The following is a 22,746-nucleotide window of genomic DNA, read 5'->3' on the forward strand; positions in this document are numbered from 1 at the left end:
CGGCGCGGACGCCACGGCAACCTCAGGCCACGCCTCCTCTTAGGCTCCACCTCCTCTTAGGCTCCACCTCCCCTCAGGCCCTGCCTCCTCTTAGGCTCCACCCCCCCTTAGGCCACACCTCCCCTCAGGCCCCGCCTCCTCTTAGGCTCCACCCCCCCTTAGGCCACACCTCCCCTCAGGCCACGCCTCCCCTCAGGCCTCGCCTCCTCTTAGGCTCCACCTCCCCTCAGGCTCCACCTCCTCTCAGGCCACGCCTCCCCTCAGGCTCCACCTCCCCTCAGGCTCCACCTCCCCTCAGGCTCCACCTCCCCTCAGGCTCCACCTCCTCTCAGGCCACGCCTCCCCTCAGGCTCCACCTCCCCTCAGGCTCCACCTCCTCTTAGGCTCCACCTCCCCTCAGGGCCACGCCTCCCCTCAGACTCCACCTCCCCTCAGGCTCCACCTCCCCTCAGGCTCCACCTCCCCTCAGGCTCCACCTCCCCTCAGGCTCCACCTCCCCTCAGGCTCCACCTCCCCTCAGGCTCCACCTCCCCTCAGGCTCCACCTCCCCTCAGGCTCCACCTCCCCTCAGACTCCACCTCCCCTCAGGCTCCACCTCCCCTCAGGCCTTGCCTCCTCTTAGGCTCCACCTCCCCTCAGGCCACACCTCCCCTCAGGCTCCACCTCCCCTCAGGCTCCACCTCCCCTCAGGCTCCACCTCCCCTCAGGCTCCACCTCCCCTCAGACTCCACCTCCCCTCAGGGCCACGCCTCCTCTTAGGCTCCACCTCCCCTCAGGCCTCACCTCCTCTTAGGCTCCACCTCCCCTCAGGCTCCACCTCCTCTTAGGCTCCACCCCCCCTCAGGCTCCACCTCCCCTCAGGCCACGCCTCCTCTTAGACTCCACCTCCCCTCAGGCCTCGCCTCCTCTTAGACTCCACCTCCCCTCAGGCCTCACCTCCTCTTAGGCTCCACCTCCCCTCAGGCTCCACCTCCTCTTAGGCTCCACCCCCCCTCAGGCTCCACCTCCCCTCAGGCCTCGCCTCCTCTTAGGCTCCACCTCCCCTCAGGCTCCACCTCCTCTTAGGCTCCACTCCCCCTCAGGCTCCACCTCCCCTCAGGCCACGCCTCCTCTTAGACTCCACCTCCCCTCAGGCCTCGCCTCCTCTTAGACTCCACCTCCCCTCAGGCCACGCCTCCCCTCAGGCTCCACCTCCCCTCAGGCTCCACCTCCCCTCAGGCTCCACCTCCCCTCAGGCCACGCCTCCCCTCAGACTCCACCTCCCCTCAGGCCTCGCCTCCTCTTAGGCTCCACCTCCCCTCAGACTCCACCTCCCCTCAGGCTCCACCTCCCCTCAGGCCTCGCCTCCTCTTAGGCTCCACCTCCCCTCAGACTCCACCTCCCCTCAGGCTCCACCTCCCCTCAGGCTTCGCCTCCTCTTAGGCTCCACCTCCCCTCAGGCCTCACCTCCCCTCAGGCCTCACCTCCCCTCAGGCTCCACCTCCTCTCAGGCCTCACCTCCCCTCAGACTCCACCTCCCCTCAGACTCCACCTCCCCTCAGGCCTCGCCTCCTCTTAGGCTCCACCTCCCCTCAGGCTCCACCTCCTCTTAGGCTCCACCTCCCCTCAGACTCCACCTCCCCTCAGGCTCCACCTCCCCTCAGGCCTCGCCTCCTCTTAGGCTCCACCTCCCCTCAGGCCTCGCCTCCTCTTAGGCTCCACCTCCCCTCAGACTCCACCTCCCCTCAGGCTCCACCTCCCCTCAGGCTCCACCTCCCCTCAGGCTCCACCTCCCCTCAGGCTCCACCTCCCCTCAGGCTCCGCCTCCCCTCAGGCTTCGCCTCCCCTCAGGCTCCACCTCCTCTTAGGCTCCACCTCCCCTCAGGCTCCACCTCCCCTCAGGCTCCACCTCCCCTCAGGCTCCACCTCCCCTCAGGCTCCACCTCCCCTCAGGCTTCGCCTCCCCTCAGGCTCCACCTCCCCTCAGGCTCCACCTCCCCTCAGGCTCCACCTCCCCTCAGGCTCCACCTCCCCTCAGGCTCCACCTCCCCTCAGGCTCCACCTCCCCTCAGGCTCCACCTCCCCTCAGACTCCACCTCCCCTCAGGCTTCGCCTCCCCTCAGGCTCCACCTCCTCTTAGGCTCCACCTCCCCTCAGGCCACGCCTCCCCTCAGGCTCCACCTCCCCTCAGACTCCACCTCCCCTCAGGCCTCGCCTCCTCTTAGGCTCCACCTCCCCTCAGACTCCACCTCCCCTCAGGCTCCACCTCCCCTCAGGCCTCGTCTCAGGCTCCACCTCCCCTCAGGCTCCACCTCCCCTCAGGCTCCACCTCCCCTCAGGCTCCACCTCCCCTCAGGCCACGCCTCCCCTCAGGCTCCACCTCCCCTCAGGCCTCGCCTCCTCTTAGGCTCCACCTCCCCTCAGGCCACGCCTCCCCTCAGGCTCCACCTCCCCTCAGGCCTCGCCTCCTCTTAGGCTCCACCTCCCCTCAGGCTCCACCTCCCCTCAGGCCTCGCCTCCTCTTAGGCTCCACCTTCCCTCAGGGCCACGCCTCCCCTCAGGCTCCACCTCCCCTCAGGCCTCGCCTCCCCTCAGACTCCACCTCCCCTCAGACCTCGCCTCCCCTCAGACCACGCCTCCCCTCAGGCCTCGCCTCCCCTCAGACTCCACCTCCCCTCAGGCCTCACCTCCCCTCAGGCCACGCCTCCCTTCAGGCCCCGCCTCCTGGAGTCGTCCGTTCTGAGGAAAGTGACTTCACAAAAACACATTGAACTTTCTAGAGAGTTCCAGTTTAAAATGTCTGTATTGTGTTTTATAACATGTTTGTAATCATGTGTGTATGTGTCCATGTATGTTGTATGTGTTCATGTATGTTGTATGTGGTCATGTATGTTGTATGTGGTCATGTATAAATAAACGCAGCTCCATCAGAGACATGTCTTTTATTTTCAGACAGAACAAACGTTTACATGTTTCTTTGGTCAGAATAAGAATCAGTACCGATGATTGTGCAAAATACAAAAGATTTAAACAGTTTATGATGAAATAAAACAATCAGTAAAAACAATAATAAAGTGATTAACACAGTTGAGTCGTGAAGGCGAGACGCTGCCGGGGAAGAGGATCCACGTTCAGCTTTTATTTTACAAAAGCATAAAAATGGACAAATGTGAATAATGTAGCTCCAGGTGAACACAGTTTTTTTCACACCAAATCTTTCCCATTTGTTCTAATTTCTTTCTTTAATGTTCCCCTATTTTTTTTTAATTTAAAACTAATTTATCCAAATCTTTATCCCGGATTTAAGATGATTTCCTTTGATAATTCCTCCTTGTTTTTGGTTAAAAGCTCAGTAAAGGAGTCGGGAGTCTTATGGTGCGTCAGCGTCCACCATGACAAGAAGCGTCCGAATGGGTCTGTCAGTTAGGAAGGAGTTAGGGGGAGGAGCCTGTATGCTAACTATCATAGCCACTTTAGCATAGGGACCTCTGATGCTAAGTATCATAGCCACTTTATTAACCTCTTACCACCCGCCTCAACCAAATGCCTTCTGTCCTCTTTGGCTGTTATATAGGCCTGTGTAACACCTCATTTGAAAGCTAAGACCCACAAAACTGATCTTTTCCTCGTGTTGTTGCTGTGTTGTTGTTTTTTCTTTTCTTTTTTTTCATTTTGGTCACAATTTTGTTGAATTTGTGTCACTTTTTTGTCGGATTTTTGTCACTTTTTTGTCGAATTTTTGTCATTTTTTGGTTGAATTTTTGTCACTTTTTTGTCGGATTTTTGTCATTTTTTGTCGAATTTTTGTAACTTTTTGATTGAATTTTTGTCATTTTTTTGTCGAATTTTTGTAACTTTTTGGTTGAATTTTTGTCATTTTTTTGTCGAATTTTTGTCACTTTTTGGTTGAATTTTTGTCACTTTTTGGTTGAATTTTTGTCAATTTTTTTGTCGAAATTTTGTCACTTTTTTGTTGAATTTTTGTCACTTTTTGGTTGAATTTTTGTCACTTTTTTGTCACTTTTTGGTTGAATTTTTGTCCATTTTTTTGTCAAATTTTTGTCACTTTTTTGTCACTTTTTGGTTGAATTTTTGTCACTTTTTGGTTGAATTTTTGTCACTTTTTGGTTGAATTTTTGTCACTTTTTGGTTGAATTTTTGTCACTTTTTTGTCACTTTTTGGTTGAATTTTTGTCACTTTTTTGTCTAATTTTTGTCACTTTTTTGTTGAATTTTTGTCACTTTTTGGTTGAATTTTTGTCACTTTTTGGTTGAATTTTTGTCACTTTTTGGTTGAGTTTTTGTCACTTTTTTGTCAATTTTTTGTCACTTTTTGTTGAATTTTTGCCACATTTTTGTCATATTTTTGTCACATCTTTGTTGCGTTTACATCCTTGTTTTCTCATTTTTTGTGGCTGTTTTTGTGCTTTTTTCCCAAGAAGCTTTTCGATTGGGGTAAATCCAAACTGGAGAAAATGGGATCCGTTCAGGTGGGAGTTAAGAGGTTAAAGTGACTAAATCCATGTTGTCGCCCCCCCAGCTCAGTCACATGTCAGTGTTAAAGCGGAACCAACTCTCTCCCATTCATTCTTAATGGTAAATATGGATGCAGTACACTTTTTGACCACCAGTGTGAAATCGGAGGCGCTGTTTCGCTCCTTTCTGTTGCGTCTCGGTTTTTATCAGAGCGTGTTAGCGTCAACCTTCCAGTTTTCCAACTTCTATTGTAAAAATAAAAGAATTTAAGCTGAACTGACACTTTCAAAATGATTTTCTTTAAGTTAAATGAATAAAGTGTTTACGTTTATACAATTATACGATTATAATAAAGCTTTGTCAGGGTGAACGTTTGTTTTAATGTAGCATATGAGACTCAAATGCAAATATATATAAAAAAGAATGAATAAAGTAACTATTATTATTTGCAGTTATATGTGTTTAAGGCTGGACTTGACCCACAGACACTTTTAACTTTTGGCCTCAGAGAAAAACGTGGGAAAAAACAGGTTTTACTGAGACAGAGATAAAACGACCATGTTTTCTCTCAGCAGCGTCTCGCCTCAAACCTCCACAGTCCGCTTTAAAGCCCCTCCCCTTCCTTTAAAGCCCCTCCCCTTCCTTTAAAGCCCCTCCTCCTCCTTTAAAGCCCCTCCTCCTCCTTTAAAGCCCCTCCTCCACTTTAAAGCCCCTCCCCTTCCTTTAAAGCCCCTCCCCTTCCTTTAAAGCCCCTCCTCTTCCTTTAAAGCCCCTCCTCCTCGCTCTAAAGCCCCTCCTCCTCAATCTAAAGCCCCTCCTCCTCGCTCTAAAGCCCCTCCTCCTCTTTAAAGCCCCTCCTCCTCGCTCTAAAGCCCCTCCTCCTCTTTAAAGCCCCTCCTCCTCGCTCTAAAGCCCCTCCTCCTCGCTCTAAAGCCCCTCCTCCTCGCTCTAAAGCCCCTCCTCCTCGCTCTAAAGCCCCTCCTCCTCCTCTAAAGCCCCTCCTCCTCCTCTAAAACCCCTCCTCCTCGCTCTAAAGCCCCTCCTCCTCGCTTTAAAGCCCCTCCTCTTCCTCTAAAGCCCCTCCCCTTTCTTTAAAGCCCCTCCTCTTCCTTTAAAGCCCCTCCTCCTCCTTTAAAACCCCTCCTCTTCCTTTAAAGCCCCTCCCCTTCCTTTAAAGCCCCTCCTCCTCCTTTAAAGCCCCTCCTCCTCGCTCTAAAGCCCCTCCTCCTCGCTCTAAAGCCCCTCCTCCTCGCTCTACAGCCCCTCCTCCTCTTTAAAGCCCCTCCTCCTCGCTGTACAGCCCCTCCTCCTCGCTCTAAACCCCCTCCTCCTCGCTCTAAAGCCCCTCCTCCTCGCTCTAAAGCCCCTCCTCCTCTTTAAACCCCCTCCTCCTCGCTCTAAAGCCCCTCCTCCTCGCTCTAAAGCCCCTCCTCCTCTTTAAACCCCCTCCTCCTCGCTCTAAAGCCCCTCCTCCTCGCTCTAAAGCCCCTCCTCCTCGCTCTAAAGCCCCTCCTCCTCTTTAAAGCCCCTCCTCCTCACTCTAAAGCCCCTCCTCCTCGCTCTAAAGCCCCTCCTCCTCGCTCTAAAGCCCCTCCTCCTCTTTAAAGCCCCTCCTCCTCCTCTAAAGCCCCTCCTCCTCGCTCTAAAGCCCCTCCTCCTCGCCCTCCTTGCCGCGGCGCTTGGCCCCGCCCCTCGCCGGCCTCAGCGAGCTGAAGCAGGACGTGGCGGTGAGGGCGAGGCGGCTCAGGCCCACGTTGACGCAGTGCAGCTCGGAGGTCACGGGGACCTCGGCGAACAGGGCGCGGTCCCGGGACGGCGAGCCGGACTCCAGGCTCTGCTCCAGGTCCTTCAGGACGTCCAGGACCTCGGCTCGCTCCGACTGACGGGTCAGGCCCCGCAGGTTCAGCACGGCCGACAGGTGCTTCCGCCTGCACACGCAACGGGCACACGCACACGCCAGGGTTACACGCCAGGGATACACGCCAGGGATACACGCCATGGTTAAAGCCCCTCCTCCTCGCTCTAAAGCCCCTCCTCTTCCTCTAAAGCCTCTCCTCCTCCACTTTAAAGCCCCTCCTCCTCGTTCTAAAGCCCCTCCTCCTCTTTAAAGTCCCTCCTCCTCGCTTTAAAGCCCCTCCTCCTCGCTCTACAGCCCCTCCTCCTCGCTTTAAAGCCCCTCCTCCTCGCTCTAAAGCCCCTCCTCCTCGGTCTAAAGCCCCTCCTCCTCGTTTAAAGCCCCTCCTCCTCCTTGCTCTAAAGCCCCTCCTCCTCCACTTTAAAGCCCCTCCTCCTCCTCTAAAGCCCCTCCTCCTCCACTTTAAAGCCCCTCCCCTTCCTTTAAAGCCCCTCCTCCTCCTCTTTAAAGCCCCTCCTCCTCCTCTAAAGCCCCTCCTCCACTTTAAAGCCCCTCCTCCTCCTCTAAAACCCCTCCTCCTCCTCTTTAAAGCCCCTCCTCCTCCTCTAAAACCCCTCCTCCTCCTCTTTAAAGCCCCTCCTCTTCCTCTAAAGCCCCTCCTCCTCGTTCTAAAGCCCCTCCTCCTCGTTCTAAAGCCCCTCCTCCTCGCTCTAAAGCCGCTCCTCCACTTCCTTTAAAGCCCCTCCTCCTCGCTTTAAAGCCCCTCCTCCTAGTCTAAAGCCCCTCCTCCTCACTCTAAAGCCCTTCTTCCTAGTCTAAAGCACCTCCTCCTCGCTCTAAAGCCCCTCCTCTTCCTCTAAAGCCCCTCCTCCTCTTTAAAGCCCCTCCTCCTCCGCTTTAAAGCCCCTCCTCCTCGCTCTAAAGCCCCTCCTCCTCGCTCTAAAGCCCCTCCTCCTCCTCTAAAGCCCCTCCTCCTCCGCTTTAAAGCCCCTCCTCCTCGCTCTAAAGCCCCTCCTCCTCGCTCTAAAGCCCCTCCTCTTCCTCTAAAGCCCCTCCTCCTCTTTAAAGCCCCTCCTCCTCCGCTTTAAAGCCCCTCCTCCTCGCTCTAAAGCCCCTCCTCCTCGCTCTAAAGCCCCTCCTCTTCCTTTAAAGCCCCTCCTCCTCGTTCTAAAGCCCCTCCTCTTCCTTTAAAGCCCCTCCTCCTCGCTCTAAAGCCCCTCCTCCTCGCTCTAAACCCCCTCCTCCTCCTCTAAAGCCCCTCCTCCTCATCTAAAGCCCCTCCTCCTCCTCTAAAGCCCCTCCTCCTCATCTAAAGCCCCTCCTCCTCGCTCTAAAGCCCCTCCTCCTCGCTCTAAAGCCCCTCCTCCTCGCTTTAAAGCCCCTCCTCCTCGCTCGAAAGCCCCTCCTCCTCCTCTAAAGCACCTCCTCCTCCTCTAAAGCCCCTCCTCCTCCTCTAAAGCCCCTCCTCCTCGCTCTACAGCCCCTCCTCCTCCTCTAAAGCCCCTCCTCCTCCACTTTAAAGCCCCTCCTCCTCGCTCTAAAGCCCCTCCTCTTCGCTCTAAAGCCCCTCCTCCTCGCTTTAAAGCCCCTCCTCCTCGTTCTAAAGCCCCTCTTCCTCGCTCTAAAGCCCCTCCTCCTCCTCTTTAAAGCCCCTCCTCCTCTTTAAAGCCCCTCCTCCTCTTTAAAGCCCCTCCTCCTCGCTCTAAAGCCCCTCCTCTTCCTTTAAAGCCCCTCCTCCTCGCTCTAAAGCCCCTCCTCCTCCTCTAAAGCCCCTCCTCCTCGCTCTAAAGCCCCTCCTCCACACTCTAAAGCACCGCCTCTTCCTCTAAAGCCCCTCCTCCTCTTTAAAGCCCCTCCTCCTCGCTCTAAAGCCCCTCCTCCTCCTTGCTCTAAAGCTCCTCCTCCTCCACTTTAAAGCCCCTTCTCCTCTAAAGCCCCTCCTCCTCGCTCTAAAGACCCTCCTCCTCGCTCTAAAGCCCCTCCTCCTCGGTCTAAAGCCCCTCCTCCTCGCTCTAAAGCACCACCTCCCCCTCTAAAGCCCCTCCTCCTCATCTAAAGCCCCTCCTCCACTTTAAAGCCCCTCCTCCTCGCTCTAAAGCCCCTCCTCCTCGCTCTAAAGCCCCTCCTCCTCACTCTAAAGCACCACCTCCCCCTCTAAAGCCCCTCCTCCTCATCTAAAGCCCCTCCTCCACTTGAAAGCCCCTCCTCCTCCTCTTTAAAGCCCCGCCTCTTCCTTTAAAGCCCCTCCTCTTCCTCTAAAGCCCCTCCTCCTCCTCTTTAAAGCCCCTCCTCCTCGCTCTAAAGCCCCTCCTCCTCCTTGCTCTAAAGCCCCTTCTCCTCTAAAGCCCCTCCTCCTCGCTCTAAAGCCCCTCCTCCTCACTCTAAAGCCCCTCCTCCTCCTTGCTCTAAAGCCCCTTCTCCTCTAAAGCCCCTCCTCCTCGCTCTAAAGCCCCTCCTCCTCGCTCTAAAGCCCCTCCTCCTCTTTAAAGCCCCTCCTCCTCACTCTAAAGCCCCTCCTCCTCGCTCTAAAGCCCCTCCTCCTCGCTCTAAAGCCCCTCCTCCTTCATGGTTACACGCTCAGACTCACCTGACGTCCGGGTACTCGCGCAGCAACACGCCCACCTCCATCTGGATCGAGGGCAGGTCGTCCAGGTCGATGATCTCAGACAGGTGAGAGAGAGCGCCATCTAGCCACGAGCTCGGGGAGTCCTGAGAGAGAGACATGAGAGAGAGACATGAGAGAGAGACAGGTGAGAGAGAGACAGGTGAGAGAGACATGAGAGAGAGAGACATGAGAGAGAGACATGAGAGAGAGACATGAGAGAGAGACATGAGAGAGAGACATGAGAGAGAGAGACATGAGAGAGAGAGACATGAGAGAGAGAGACATGAGAGAGAGACAGGTGAGAGAGAGACAGGTGAGAGAGAGACACGAGAGAGAGAGACACGAGAGAGAGATACAGGTGAGAGAGAGACATGAGAGAGAGACATGAGAGAGAGACATGAGAGAGAGACATGAGAGAGAGACATGAGAGAGAGACAGGTGAGAGAGAGACAGGTGAGAGAGAGACAGGTGAGAGAGAGACAGGTGAGAGAGAGACATGAGAGAGAGACAGGTGAGAGAGAGACAGGTGAGAGAGAGACAGGTGAGAGAGAGACATGAGAGAGAGAGACAGGTGAGAGAGAGACATGAGAGAGAGACATGAGAGAGAGACATGAGAGAGAGACATGAGAGAGAGACATGAGAGAGAGACATGAGAGAGAGACATGAGAGAGAGACATGAGAGAGAGACATGAGAGAGAGACATGAGAGAGAGAGACATGAGAGAGAGACATGAGAGAGAGACATGAGAGAGAGACATGAGAGAGACATGAGAGAGAGACATGAGAGAGAGACAGGTGAGAGAGAGACAGGTGAGAGAGAGACAGGTGAGAGAGAGACATGAGAGAGAGACATGAGAGAGAGACATGAGAGAGAGACATGAGAGAGAGACATGAGAGAGAGACATGAGAGAGAGAGACATGAGAGAGAGAGACATGAGAGAGAGACATGAGAGAGAGACATGAGAGAGAGACATGAGAGAGAGACATGAGAGAGACATGAGAGAGAGACATGAGAGAGAGACATGAGAGAGAGACATGAGAGAGAGACATGAGAGAGAGACATGAGAGAGAGAGACATGAGAGAGACATGAGAGAGAGACATGAGAGAGAGAGACATGAGAGAGACATGTGAGAGACATGAGAGAGACATGAGAGAGAGACATGAGAGAGACATGAGAGAGACATGAGAGAGAGAGACATGAGAGAGAGAGACATGAGAGAGAGAGACATGAGAGAGAGACATGAGAGAGACATGAGAGAGAGAGACATGAGAGAGACATGAGAGAGAGAGACATGAGAGAGACATGAGAGAGACATGAGAGAGACATGAGAGAGAGAGACATGAGAGAGAGACATGAGAGAGACATGAGAGAGAGACATGAGAGAGAGACATGAGAGAGAGACATGAGAGAGAGACAGGTGAGAGAGAGACATGAGAGAGAGACATGAGAGAGAGACATGAGAGAGAGAGACATGAGAGAGAGACAGGTGAGAGAGAGACATGAGAGAGAGAGACATGAGAGAGAGACAGGTGAGAGAGAGACATGAGAGAGAGACATGAGAGAGACATGAGAGAGAGACAGGTGAGAGAGAGACAGGTGAGAGAGAGACATGAGAGAGAGACATGAGAGAGAGAGACATGAGAGAGAGACATGAGAGAGAGACATGAGAGAGAGACATGAGAGAGAGACATGAGAGAGAGACATGAGAGAGAGACATGAGAGAGAGAGACATGAGAGAGAGACAGGTGAGAGAGAGACATGAGAGAGAGACAGGTGAGAGAGAGACATGAGAGAGAGACATGAGAGAGAGAGACATGAGAGAGACATGAGAGAGAGAGACATGAGAGAGAGACATGAGAGAGAGACATGAGAGAGAGACATGAGAGAGAGACATGAGAGAGAGACATGAGAGAGAGACATGAGAGAGAGAGACATGAGAGAGAGACAGGTGAGAGAGAGACATGAGAGAGAGACATGAGAGAGAGAGACATGAGAGAGACATGAGAGAGAGAGACATGAGAGAGAGACATGAGAGAGAGAGACATGAGAGAGAGAGACATGAGAGAGAGACATGAGAGAGACATGAGAGAGAGAGACATGAGAGAGAGAGACATGAGAGAGAGACATGAGAGAGAGACATGAGAGAGAGAGACATGAGAGAGACATGAGAGAGACATGAGAGAGACATGAGAGAGAGAGACATGAGAGAGAGACATGAGAGAGAGACATGAGAGAGAGACATGAGAGAGAGACATGAGAGAGAGAGACATGAGAGAGAGAGACATGAGAGAGACATGAGAGAGACATGAGAGAGACATGAGAGAGACATGAGAGAGAGACATGAGAGAGAGACATGAGAGAGACATGAGAGAGACATGAGAGAGAGACATGAGAGAGACATGAGAGAGAGACATGAGAGAGACATGAGAGAGACATGAGAGAGACATGAGAGAGACATGAGAGAGACATGAGAGAGACATGAGAGAGAGAGACATGAGAGAGACATGAGAGAGAGACATGAGAGAGACATGAGAGAGACATGAGAGAGACATGAGAGAGACATGAGAGAGACATGAGAGAGACATGAGAGAGACATGAGAGAGACATGAGAGAGAAATGAGAGAGAGACATGAGAGAGAGACATGAGAGAGACATGAGAGAGACATGAGAGAGACATGAGAGAGACATGAGAGAGACATGAGAGAGAGACATGAGAGAGACATGAGAGAGAGAGACATGAGAGAGACATGAGAGAGACATGAGAGAGACATGAGAGAGAGAGACATGAGAGAGACATGAGAGAGAGACATGAGAGAGACATGAGAGAGAGACATGAGAGAGAGACATGAGAGAGAGACATGAGAGAGACATGAGAGAGAGACATGAGAGAGACATGAGAGAGACATGAGAGAGACATGAGAGAGAGACATGAGAGAGAGACATGAGAGAGAGACATGAGAGAGAGACATGAGAGAGAGACATGAGAGAGACATGAGAGAGAGACATGAGAGAGACATGAGAGAGACATGAGAGAGACATGAGAGAGAGACATGAGAGAGACATGAGAGAGAGAGACATGAGAGAGACATGAGAGAGACATGAGAGAGACATGAGAGAGACATGAGAGAGAGACATGAGAGAGAGACATGAGAGAGAGAGACATGAGAGAGAGAGACATGAGAGAGACATGAGAGAGACATGAGAGAGACATGAGAGAGAGACATGAGAGAGAGACATGAGAGAGAGAGACATGAGAGAGACATGAGAGAGAGACATGAGAGAGAGAGACATGAGAGAGACATGAGAGAGAGACATGAGAGAGAGACATGAGAGAGAGACATGAGAGAGAGAGACATGAGAGAGACATGAGAGAGAGACATGAGAGAGAGAGACATGAGAGAGACATGAGAGAGACATGAGAGAGACATGAGAGAGAGACAGAGAGACATGAGAGAGACATGAGAGAGACATGAGAGAGAGACATGAGAGAGAGAGACATGAGAGAGAGACATGAGAGAGACATGAGAGAGACATGAGAGAGAGACATGAGAGAGAGACATGAGAGAGACATGAGAGAGAGACATGAGAGAGACATGAGAGAGAGACATGAGAGAGAGACATGAGAGAGACATGAGAGAGAGAGACATGAGAGAGAGACATGAGAGAGACATGAGAGAGACATGAGAGAGACATGAGAGAGACATGAGAGAGACATGAGAGAGACATGAGAGAGACATGAGAGAGAGACATGAGAGAGACATGAGAGAGAGAGACATGAGAGAGAGACATGAGAGAGACATGAGAGAGAGACATGAGAGAGACATGAGAGAGAGACATGAGAGAGAGACATGAGAGAGAGACATGAGAGAGACATGAGAGAGAGAGACATGAGAGAGAGACATGAGAGAGACATGAGAGAGAGAGACATGAGAGAGAGACATGAGAGAGACATGAGAGAGAGACATGAGAGAGAGACATGAGAGAGAGACATGAGAGAGAGACATGAGAGAGACATGAGAGAGAGAGACATGAGAGAGAGACATGAGAGAGACATGAGAGAGACATGAGAGAGAGACATGAGAGAGAGACATGAGAGAGAGACATGAGAGAGAGACATGAGAGAGAGACATGAGAGAGAGACATGAGAGAGACATGAGAGAGAGAGACATGAGAGAGAGACATGAGAGAGACATGAGAGAGAGAGACATGAGAGAGAGACATGAGAGAGACATGAGAGAGAGACATGAGAGAGAGACATGAGAGAGAGACATGAGAGAGAGACATGAGAGAGACATGAGAGAGAGAGACATGAGAGAGAGACATGAGAGAGACATGAGAGAGACATGAGAGAGAGACATGAGAGAGAGACATGAGAGAGAGACATGAGAGAGAGACATGAGAGAGAGACATGAGAGAGAGACATGAGAGAGAGACATGAGAGAGAGACATGAGAGAGAGACATGAGAGAGAGACATGAGAGAGAGAGACATGAGAGAGAGAGACATGAGAGAGAGACATGAGAGAGACATGAGAGAGAGACATGAGAGAGACATGAGAGAGACATGAGAGAGAGACATGAGAGAGAGACATGAGAGAGACATGAGAGAGAGACATGAGAGAGAGACATGAGAGAGAGACATGAGAGAGAGACATGAGAGAGAGACATGAGAGAGAGACATGAGAGAGAGACATGAGAGAGAGACAGGTGAGAGAGACATGAGAGAGACATGAGAGAGAGACATGAGAGAGAGACATGAGAGAGAGACAGGTGAGAGAGACATGAGAGAGAGACATGAGAGAGAGACATGAGAGAGAGACATGAGAGAGAGACATGAGAGAGAGACATGAGAGAGAGACATGAGAGAGAGACATGAGAGAGAGACATGAGAGAGAGACATGAGAGAGAGACATGAGAGAGAGAGACATGAGAGAGAGACAGGTGAGAGAGACATGAGAGAGAGACATGAGAGAGAGACATGAGAGAGAGAGACATGAGAGAGAGACATGAGAGAGAGACATGAGAGAGAGAGACATGAGAGAGAGACATGAGAGAGAGACATGAGAGAGAGAGACATGAGAGAGAGAGACATGAGAGAGAGACATGAGAGAGAGAGACATGAGAGAGACATGAGAGAGAGACATGAGAGAGAGAGACATGAGAGAGAGAGACATGAGAGAGACATGAGAGAGAGAGACATGAGAGAGAGACATGAGAGAGAGAGACATGAGAGAGAGAGACATGAGAGAGAGACATGAGAGAGAGAGACATGAGAGAGACATGAGAGAGAGACATGAGAGAGAGAGACATGAGAGAGAGAGACATGAGAGAGAGAGACATGAGAGAGAGACATGAGAGAGAGAGACATGAGAGAGAGAGACATGAGAGAGAGAGACAAGAGAGAGAGACATGAGAGAGAGACATGAGAGAGAGAGACATGAGAGAGACATGAGAGAGACATGAGAGAGAGACATGAGAGAGACATGAGAGAGACATGAGAGAGAGAGACATGAGAGAGAGAGACATGAGAGAGAGACATGAGAGAGAGACATGAGAGAGAGAGACATGAGAGAGAGAGACATGAGAGAGAGAGACATGAGAGAGAGACATGAGAGAGAGAGACATGAGAGAGAGAGACATGAGAGAGAGAGACAAGAGGGAGAGACATGAGAGAGAGACATGAGAGAGAGAGACATGAGAGAGACATGAGAGAGACATGAGAGAGAGACATGAGAGAGACATGAGAGAGACATGAGAGAGAGAGACATGAGAGAGAGAGACATGAGAGAGAGACATGAGAGAGAGACATGAGAGAGAGAGACATGAGAGAGACATGAGAGAGAGACATGAGAGAGACATGAGAGAGACATGAGAGAGAGACATGAGAGAGAGACATGAGAGAGACATGAGAGAGACATGAGAGAGAGAGACATGAGAGAGACATGAGAGAGAGACATGAGAGAGAGAGAGACATGAGAGAGAGACATGAGAGAGAGACAAGAGAGAGAGAGACATGAGAGAGAGAGAGACATGAGAGAGAGACATGAGAGAGAGAGACATGAGAGAGAGAGACATGAGAGAGAGACATGAGAGAGACATGAGAGAGAGACATGAGAGAGAGAGACATGAGAGAGAGAGAGAGACATGAGAGAGAGACATGAGAGAGAGACATGAGAGAGAGAGACATGAGAGAGAGAGACATGAGAGAGAGAGACATGAGAGAGAGACATGAGAGAGACATGAGAGAGAGAGACATGAGAGAGAGACATGAGAGAGACATGAGAGAGAGACATGAGAGAGAGAGACATGAGAGAGACATGAGAGAGAGAGTATTGTGTACAGTAGCGTGTACAGAGTGGCGTGTACAGTAGCGTGTTCAGAGTGACGTGTACAGTAGCGTGTTCAGAGTAGTGTGTACAGTTGCGTGTACAGTAGCGTGTTCAGTAGCGTGTACAGTAGCGTGTTCAGTAGCGTGTACAGTAGCGTGTTCAGTAGCGTGTACAGTTGCGTGTACAGTAGCGTGTTCAGTAGCGTGTACAGTAGCGTGTTCAGAGTGGCGTGTAGAGTAGTGTGTACAGTAGCGTGTACAGTAGCGTGTACAGTAGCGTGTTCAGAGTGGCGTGTAGAGTAGTGTGTACAGTAGCGTGTTCAGTAGCGTGTTCAGTAGTGTGTACAGTAGCGTGTTCAGTAGCGTGTACAGTAGCGTGTTCAGTAGCGTGTACAGTAGCGTGTTCAGTAGCGTGTACAGTTGCGTGTACAGTAGCGTGTTCAGTAGCGTGTACAGTAGCGTGTTCAGAGTGGCGTGTAGAGTAGTGTGTACAGTAGCGTGTACAGTAGCGTGTACAGTAGCGTGTTCAGAGTGGCGTGTAGAGTAGTGTGTACAGTAGCGTGTTCAGTAGCGTGTTCAGTAGTGTGTACAGTAGCGTGTTCAGTAGTGTGTACAGTAGTGTGTACAGTAGCGTGTTCAGAGTAGCGTGTTCAGAGTAGCGTGTACAGTAGCGTGTACAGTAGCGTGTACAGTAGTGTGTACAGTAGCGTGTTCAGAGTGGCGTGTAGAGTAGTGTGTACAGTAGCGTGTACAGTAGCGTGTACAGTAGCGTGTACAGTAGCGTGTTCAGAGTGGCGTGTAGAGTAGTGTGTATAGTAGCGTGTTCAGAGTGGCGTGTACAGTAGTGTGTACAGTAGTGTGTACAGTAGTGTGTACAGTAGTGTGTACAGTAGTGTGTACAGTAGCGTGTTCAGAGTGGCGTGTACAGTAGTGTGTACAGTAGTGTGTACAGTAGTGTGTACAGTAGTGTGTACAGTAGTGTGTACAGTAGTGTGTACAGTAGCGTGTTCAGAGTAGCGTGTAGAGTAGCGTGTACAGTAGCGTGTTCAGTAGCGTGTTCAGAGTGGCGTGTAGAGTAGTGTGTACAGTAGCGTGTACAGTAGTGTGTACAGTAGTGTGTACAGTAGCGTGTACAGTAGCGTGTTCAGTAGTGTGTACAGTAGCGTGTACAGTAGTGTGTACAGTAGTGTGTACAGTAGTGTGTACAGTAGCGTGTACAGTAGTGTGTACAGTAGTGTGTACAGTAGCGTGTACAGTAGCGTGTTCAGTAGTGTGTACAGTAGCGTGTACAGTAGTGTGTTCAGTAGTGTGTACAGTAGTGTGTACAGTAGCGTGTACAGTAGCGTGTACAGTAGTGTGTACAGTAGCGTGTACAGTAGTGTGTACAGTAGTGTGTACAGTAGCGTGTACAGTAGTGTGTACAGTAGTGTGTACAGTAGTGTGTACCGTAGCATGTACAGTAGCGTGTTCAGTAGCGTGTACAGTAGCGTGTACAGTAGCGTGTTCAGTAGTGTGTACAGTAGCGTGTACAGTAGCGTGTACAGTAGCGTGTACAGTAGCGTGTACAGTAGCGTGTACAGTAGCGTGTACAGTAGCGTGTACAGTAGCGTGTACAGTAGTGTGTACAGTAGCGTGTACAGTAGCGTGTACAGTAGTGTGTACAGTAGCGTGTACAGTAGCGTGTACAGTAGTGTGTACAGTAGCGTGTACAGTAGCGTGTACAGTAGCGTGTTCAGAGTAGTGTGTACAGTAGCGTGTACAGTAGCGTGTACAGTAGCGTGTTCAGTAGTGTGTACAGTAGCGTGTACAGTAGCGTGTTCAGAGTGGCGTGTAGAGTAGCGTGTACAGTAGCGTGTACAGTAGCGTGTACAGTAGCGTGTACAGTAGCGTGTACAGTAGCGTGTTCAGTAGTGTGTACAGTAGCGTGTACAGTAGCGTGTACAGTAGCGTGTACAGTAGCGTGTACAGTAGCGTGTACAGTAGCGTGTACAGTAGCGTGTACAGTAGCGTGTTCAGAGTGGCGTGTAGAGTAGTGTGTACAGTAGCGTGTACAGTAGTGTGTACAGTAGCGTGTTCAGTAGTGTGTACAGTAGTGTGTACAGTAGCGTGTACAGTAGCGTGTTCAGAGTGGCGTGTAGAGTAGTGTGTACAGTAGCGTGTACAGTAGCGTGTACAGTAGTGTGTACAGTAGCGTGTACAGTAGCGTGTACAGTAGCGTGTACAGTAGTGTGTACAGTAGCGTGTACAGTAGCGTGTAGAGTAGTGTGTACAGTAGCGTGTTCAGTAGTGTGTACAGTAGCGTGTTCAGAGTGGCGTGTAGAGTAGTGTGTACAGTAGCGTGTTCAGTAGTGTGTACAGTAGTGTGTACAGTAGCGTGTTCAGTAGTGTGTACAGTAGCGTGTTCAGAGTGGCGTGTAGAGTAGTGTGTACAGTAGCGTGTACAGTAGCGTGTACAGTAGTGTGTACAGTAGTGTGTACAGTAGCGTGTACAGTAGTGTGTACAGTAGCGTGTACAGTAGCGTGTTCAGAGTGGCGTGTAGAGTAGTGTGTACAGTAGCGTGTACAGTAGCGTGTACAGTAGCGTGTACAGTAGTGTGTTCAGAGTGGCGTGTAGAGTAGTGTGTACAGTAGCGTGTACAGTAGCGTGTACAGTAGCGTGTTCAGAGTGGCGTGTAGAGTAGTGTGTACAGTAGCGTGTTCAGTAGCGTGTACAGTAGCGTGTTCAGAGTGGCGTGTAGAGTAGTGTGTACAGTAGCGTGTACAGTAGCGTGTACAGTAGTGTGTACAGTAGCGTGTACAGTAGCGTGTTCAGAGTGGCGTGTAGAGTAGTGTGTACAGTAGCGTGTTCAGAGTGGCATGTACAGTAGCGTGTACAGTGGCGTGTTCAGTAGCGTGTTCAGTAGTGTGTTCAGTAGCGTGTACAGTAGCGTGTACAGTAGCGTGTACAGTAGCGTGTTCAGAGTGGCGTGTAGAGTAGTGTGTACAGTAGCGTGTACAGTAGCGTGTTCAGTAGCGTGTACAGTAGCGTGTTCAGAGTGGCGTGTAGAGTAGTGTGTACAGTAGCGTGTACAGTAGCGTGTACAGTAGCGTGTTCAGAGTGGCGTGTAGAGTAGTGTGTACAGTAGCGTGTTCAGAGTGGCATGTACAGTAGCGTGTACAGTGGCGTGTTCAGTAGCGTGTTCAGTAGTGTGTTCAGTAGCGTGTACAGTAGCGTGTACAGTAGTGTGTACAGTAGTGTGTACAGTAGCGTGTTCAGAGTAGCGTGTAGAGTAGCGTGTACAGTAGCGTGTACAGTAGCGTGTACAGAGTGGCGTGTAGAGTAGTGTGTACAGTAGCGTTTTCAGTAGCGTTTTCAGTAGCATGTACAGTAGCGTGTACAGTGGCGTGTTCAGTAGTGTGTACAGTAGCGTGTTCAGTAGTGTGTTCAGTAGCGTGTACAGTAGCATGTACAGTAGCGTGTACAGTAGCGTGTTCAGTAGTGTGTACAGTAGCGTGTTCAGTAGTGTGTTCAGTAGCGTGTACAGTAGCGTGTACAGTAGTGTGTACAGTAGTGTGTACAGTAGTGTGTACAGTAGCGTGTACAGTAGTGTGTACAGTAGTGTGTACAGTAGCGTGTTCAGTAGCGTGTTCAGAGTGGCGTGTAGAGTAGCGTGTTCAGTAGTGTGTACAGTAGCGTGTACAGTAGCGTGTTCAGTAGTGTGTACAGTAGCGTGTTCAGTAGCGTGTTCAGAGTGGCGTGTACAGTAGTGTGTACAGTAGCGTGTACAGTAGTGTGTACAGTAGCGTGTTCAGTAGCGTGTTCAGTAGTGTGTTCAGTAGCGTGTACAGTAGTGTGTACAGTAGCGTGTTCAGAGTGGCGTGTACAGTAGCGTTTTCAGTAGCGTGTACAGTAGCGTGTACAGTAGCGTGTACAGTAGCGTGTTCAGAGTAGCGTGTACAGTAGCGTGTACAGTAGTGTATTCAGTAGCATGTACATTAGCGTGTACAGTAGCGTGTACAGTAGCGTGTTCAGAGTAGCGTGTACAGTAGCGTGTACAGTAGCGTGTTCAGTAGTGTGTACAGTAGCGTGTTCAGAGTAGCGTGTACAGTAGCGTGTACAGTAGCGTGTACAGTAGCGTGTACAGTAGCGTGTACAGTAGCGTGTTCAGTAGTGTGTACAGTAGCGTGTTCAGAGTAGCGTGTACAGTAGCGTGTTCAGTAGTGTGTACAGTAGCGTGTACAGTAGCGTGTTCAGTAGCGTGTTCAGTAGTGTGTACAGTAGCGTGTACAGTAGCGTGTTCAGAGTAGCGTGTACAGTAGTGTGTACAGTAGCGTGTTCAGTAGTGTGTACAGTAGCGTGTACAGTAGCGTGTTCAGTAGTGTGTACAGTAGCGTGTTCAGAGTGGCGTGTAGAGTAGTGTGTACAGTAGCGTGTACAGTAGCGTGTTCAGAGTGGCGTGTAGAGTAGCGTGTACAGTAGCGTGTGCCGCACCAGCTCGCTGAACAGGGCCTTGATGGCGGCGCCCTCGTCCCGCAGCCTCTGAGCCGCTCTGCGCCGCATTTTGGCCGAAGTGCAGATGAGGCGCCCCCTCATCAGCGAGCGCAGGTACTCGGTCACCACACGCCGGTGCACCTCCCCCACCAGCACCTGCGGGGGAGAGGAGTTTGAAAAGATTATGAATGAGCTCAGACGAGGTGTCGTAAATCGGTCGTAACTGTTGTAAAGCAGCGTCAACAAGAAAGTTCACGTAAAACATTTAAATAAAGCTTTATTTATTTGCTGTTTCCCCTCGATGAAGGAACACGAATGGTTTTGGTAAATGAGTATTTTATTAGTTTCTGCAGAGTTCACCCACCAGAGGGAGCTGTTGCACTAAGTATAAAGGTGGAATATGGTCCATCCTCTGGTACTTCTTTGGTCGCAGTAGTAGTAGTATTTGTAGTATTAGTACCTGATAAGGAGGCGGGTCCATCCTCTGGTACTTCTTTGGTCGCAGTAGTAGTAGTATTTGAAGTATTAGTACCTGATAAGGGGGCGGGTCCATCCTCTGGTGCTTCTTTGGTTGCCGTAGTAGTAGTATTTGTAGTATTAGTACCTGATAAGGGGGCGGGTCCATCCTCTGGTACTTCTTGAAGTTTTCTTTGACGACCGTCTGGATCTGGTCCAGAGGCTCCGAGTTGTTGAGCCACTTCCTCTTCACCAGACGCTCGAACAGCGGCTGCAGTAAACACAGAGGTAGTAAAGTACTATAGTAGTAGTAATATCGTAGTAGTACTATAGTAGTAGTAGTACCTTGATACTGTAGTAGAGTCTGTCGGTCAGTACTCGGACCCCGCGCTGAACCACGGCGTCCAAAGCCCTGGAGGCTCGTCTGAGAGAGTCCTCGCTCTGGGCCGGGTCGGACTGAGCACAGCGGCGAGCGAAGTCCCTAAAGAACCAGAGTTAGAACCAACCTGAGGAACTCCCTACAGAACCAGAGTTAGAAAGAACCTGAGGAACTCCCTAAAGAACCAGAGTTAGAACCAACCTGAGGAACTCCCTACAGAACCAGAGTTAGAACCAACCTGAGGAACTCCCTAAAGAACCAGAGTTAGAACCAACCTGAGGAACTCCCTAAAGAACCAGAGTTAGAACCAACCTGAGGAACTCCCTAAAGAACCAGAGTTAGAACCAACCCATCTAAACAAATGTCCAACCAAATTTTTGGCATTTTTTTGTTGTTTTTTTGTCACATTTTTGTCATTTTTTCGTCAATTTTTTATCAATTTTTTCTCAGATTTTTGTCTTTTTTTTTGTCTTTTTTTTCATCCATTTTTTAATCCATTTTTTTGGTCATTTTTTTGTCATATTTTTGTATTTTTTTTTTCTTTTTTTTGTCACATTTTTGCCATTTTTTTGGTCATATTTTTGTCTTTTTTTTGTCAAATTTTTGTCAATTTTTTTTCATTTTTTGTCAATTTTTTATTTTTTTCATTTTTTTGTCAATTTTTTATCAAATTTTTCTCATATTTTTCTCACATTTTTGTATTTTTTGTCTTTTTTTCCGTCAATTTTTTATTATTTTATTTTTGTCACATTTTTGTCATTTTTTCGTCAATTTTTTGTCACATTTTTGTCTTTTTTTTAATCAATTTTTTGTCACATTTTTTATTTTATTTTTATTTTTTGTCAATTTTTTGTAATTTTTTGTCGTATTTTGTCAAAAAAAAAAATATTTCTATTTATTTTTTTGTCAATTTTTTATCAAATTTTTCTCACATTTTTGTATTTTTTGTCAATTTTTTTTCTTTTTTTGTTGTCAATTTTTGGTCAAATTTTGGTCATTTTTTCGTCAATTTTTTATCAATTTTTTTGTCACATTTTCGTATTTTTTTGTCATATTTTGTCCCATTTTTGTCCCATTTTTGGTCATTTACCCGCCCAAACCCCGGTCCGCGGGCCGTACCTGAACGGCGGGCAGCAGTTGACCTGTGCGATGGTCTTGGACACGAATCCGTCCTCGTTTTCTCCGAACATCCCGCTCTGGAGGCCCTCGTGGAACAGCTCCACCTTACGCTGGAAACTGCAAAGAACCAGAACATCAGCTGATCCCACACCGCCCCCTGCTGGATAAAGCTGATACTACCCTCCACACACCGCCCCCTGCTGGATAAAGCTGACACCATCCTCCACACACCGCCCCCTGCTGGATAAAGCTGACACCATCCTCCACACACCGCCCCCTGCTGGATAAAGCTGACACCATCCTCCACACACCGCCCCCTGCTGGATAAAGCTGAGCCCATCCTCCACACACCGCCCCCTGCTGGATAAAGCTGATACTACCCTCCCCACACCGCCCCCTGCTGGATAAAGCTGACACCATCCTCCACACACCGCCCCCTGCTGGATAAAGCTGATACTACCCTCCCCACACCGCCCCCTGCTGGATAAAGCTGACACCATCCTCCACACACCGCCCCCTGCTGGATAAAGCTGATACTACCCTCCACACACCGCCCCCTGCTGGATAAAGCTGATACTACCCTCCCCACACCGCCCCCTGCTGGATAAAGCTGACACCATCCTCCACACACCGCCCCCTGCTGGATAAAGCTGACACCATCCTCCACACACCGCCCCCTGCTGGATAAAGCTGAGACCATCCTCCACACACCGCCCCCTGCTGGACAAAGCTGATCCCATCCTCCACACACCGCCCCCTGCTGGATAAAGCTGAGCCCATCCTCCACACACCGCCCCCTGCTGGATAAAGCTGATACTACCCTCCACACACCGCCCCCTGCTGGATAAAGCTGAGCCCATCCTCCACACACCGCCCCCTTCTGGATAAAGCTGATACTACCCTCCACACACCGCCCCCTGCTGGACAAAGCTGATACTACCCTCCACACACCGCCCCCTGCTGGACAAAGCTGAGCCCATCCTCCACACACCGCCCCCTGCTGGACAAAGCCTGTAGTAGAAGTATGTAAAGTACCTGTAGTAGAAGTATATAAAGTACCTGTAGTAGAAGTATGTAAA

The 22,746-nt window shown here is 50.2% G+C and overlaps 1 protein-coding gene across 1 annotated transcript in view; it reads right to left on the minus strand.

The window, feature by feature from the left end:
* Positions 1-6,097: 6,097 nt before the first annotated feature.
* Positions 6,098-22,746, minus strand: part of exoc3l2b (exocyst complex component 3-like 2b) — a gene marked incomplete at its 3' end in the record, with an annotated part of 72,902 nt that continues 56,253 nt past the window's right edge. The window contains exons 11-16 of the mRNA XM_079583038.1: positions 21,668-21,784; positions 20,515-20,650; positions 20,318-20,440; positions 19,714-19,869; positions 8,898-9,019; positions 6,098-6,383 (exon numbers count right to left, since the gene is read on the minus strand). Coding sequence (XP_079439164.1) covers positions 6,098-6,383; positions 8,898-9,019; positions 19,714-19,869; positions 20,318-20,440; positions 20,515-20,650; positions 21,668-21,784 — 940 coding nt within the window. The remainder of the gene's footprint in view (positions 6,384-8,897; positions 9,020-19,713; positions 19,870-20,317; positions 20,441-20,514; positions 20,651-21,667; positions 21,785-22,746) is intronic.

This window comes from Gobius niger, assembly GCF_951799975.1.
Source record: "Gobius niger genome assembly, contig: SUPER_1_unloc_1, whole genome shotgun sequence".
In the NCBI taxonomy this organism is placed as follows: domain Eukaryota; kingdom Metazoa; phylum Chordata; class Actinopteri; order Gobiiformes; family Gobiidae; genus Gobius; species Gobius niger.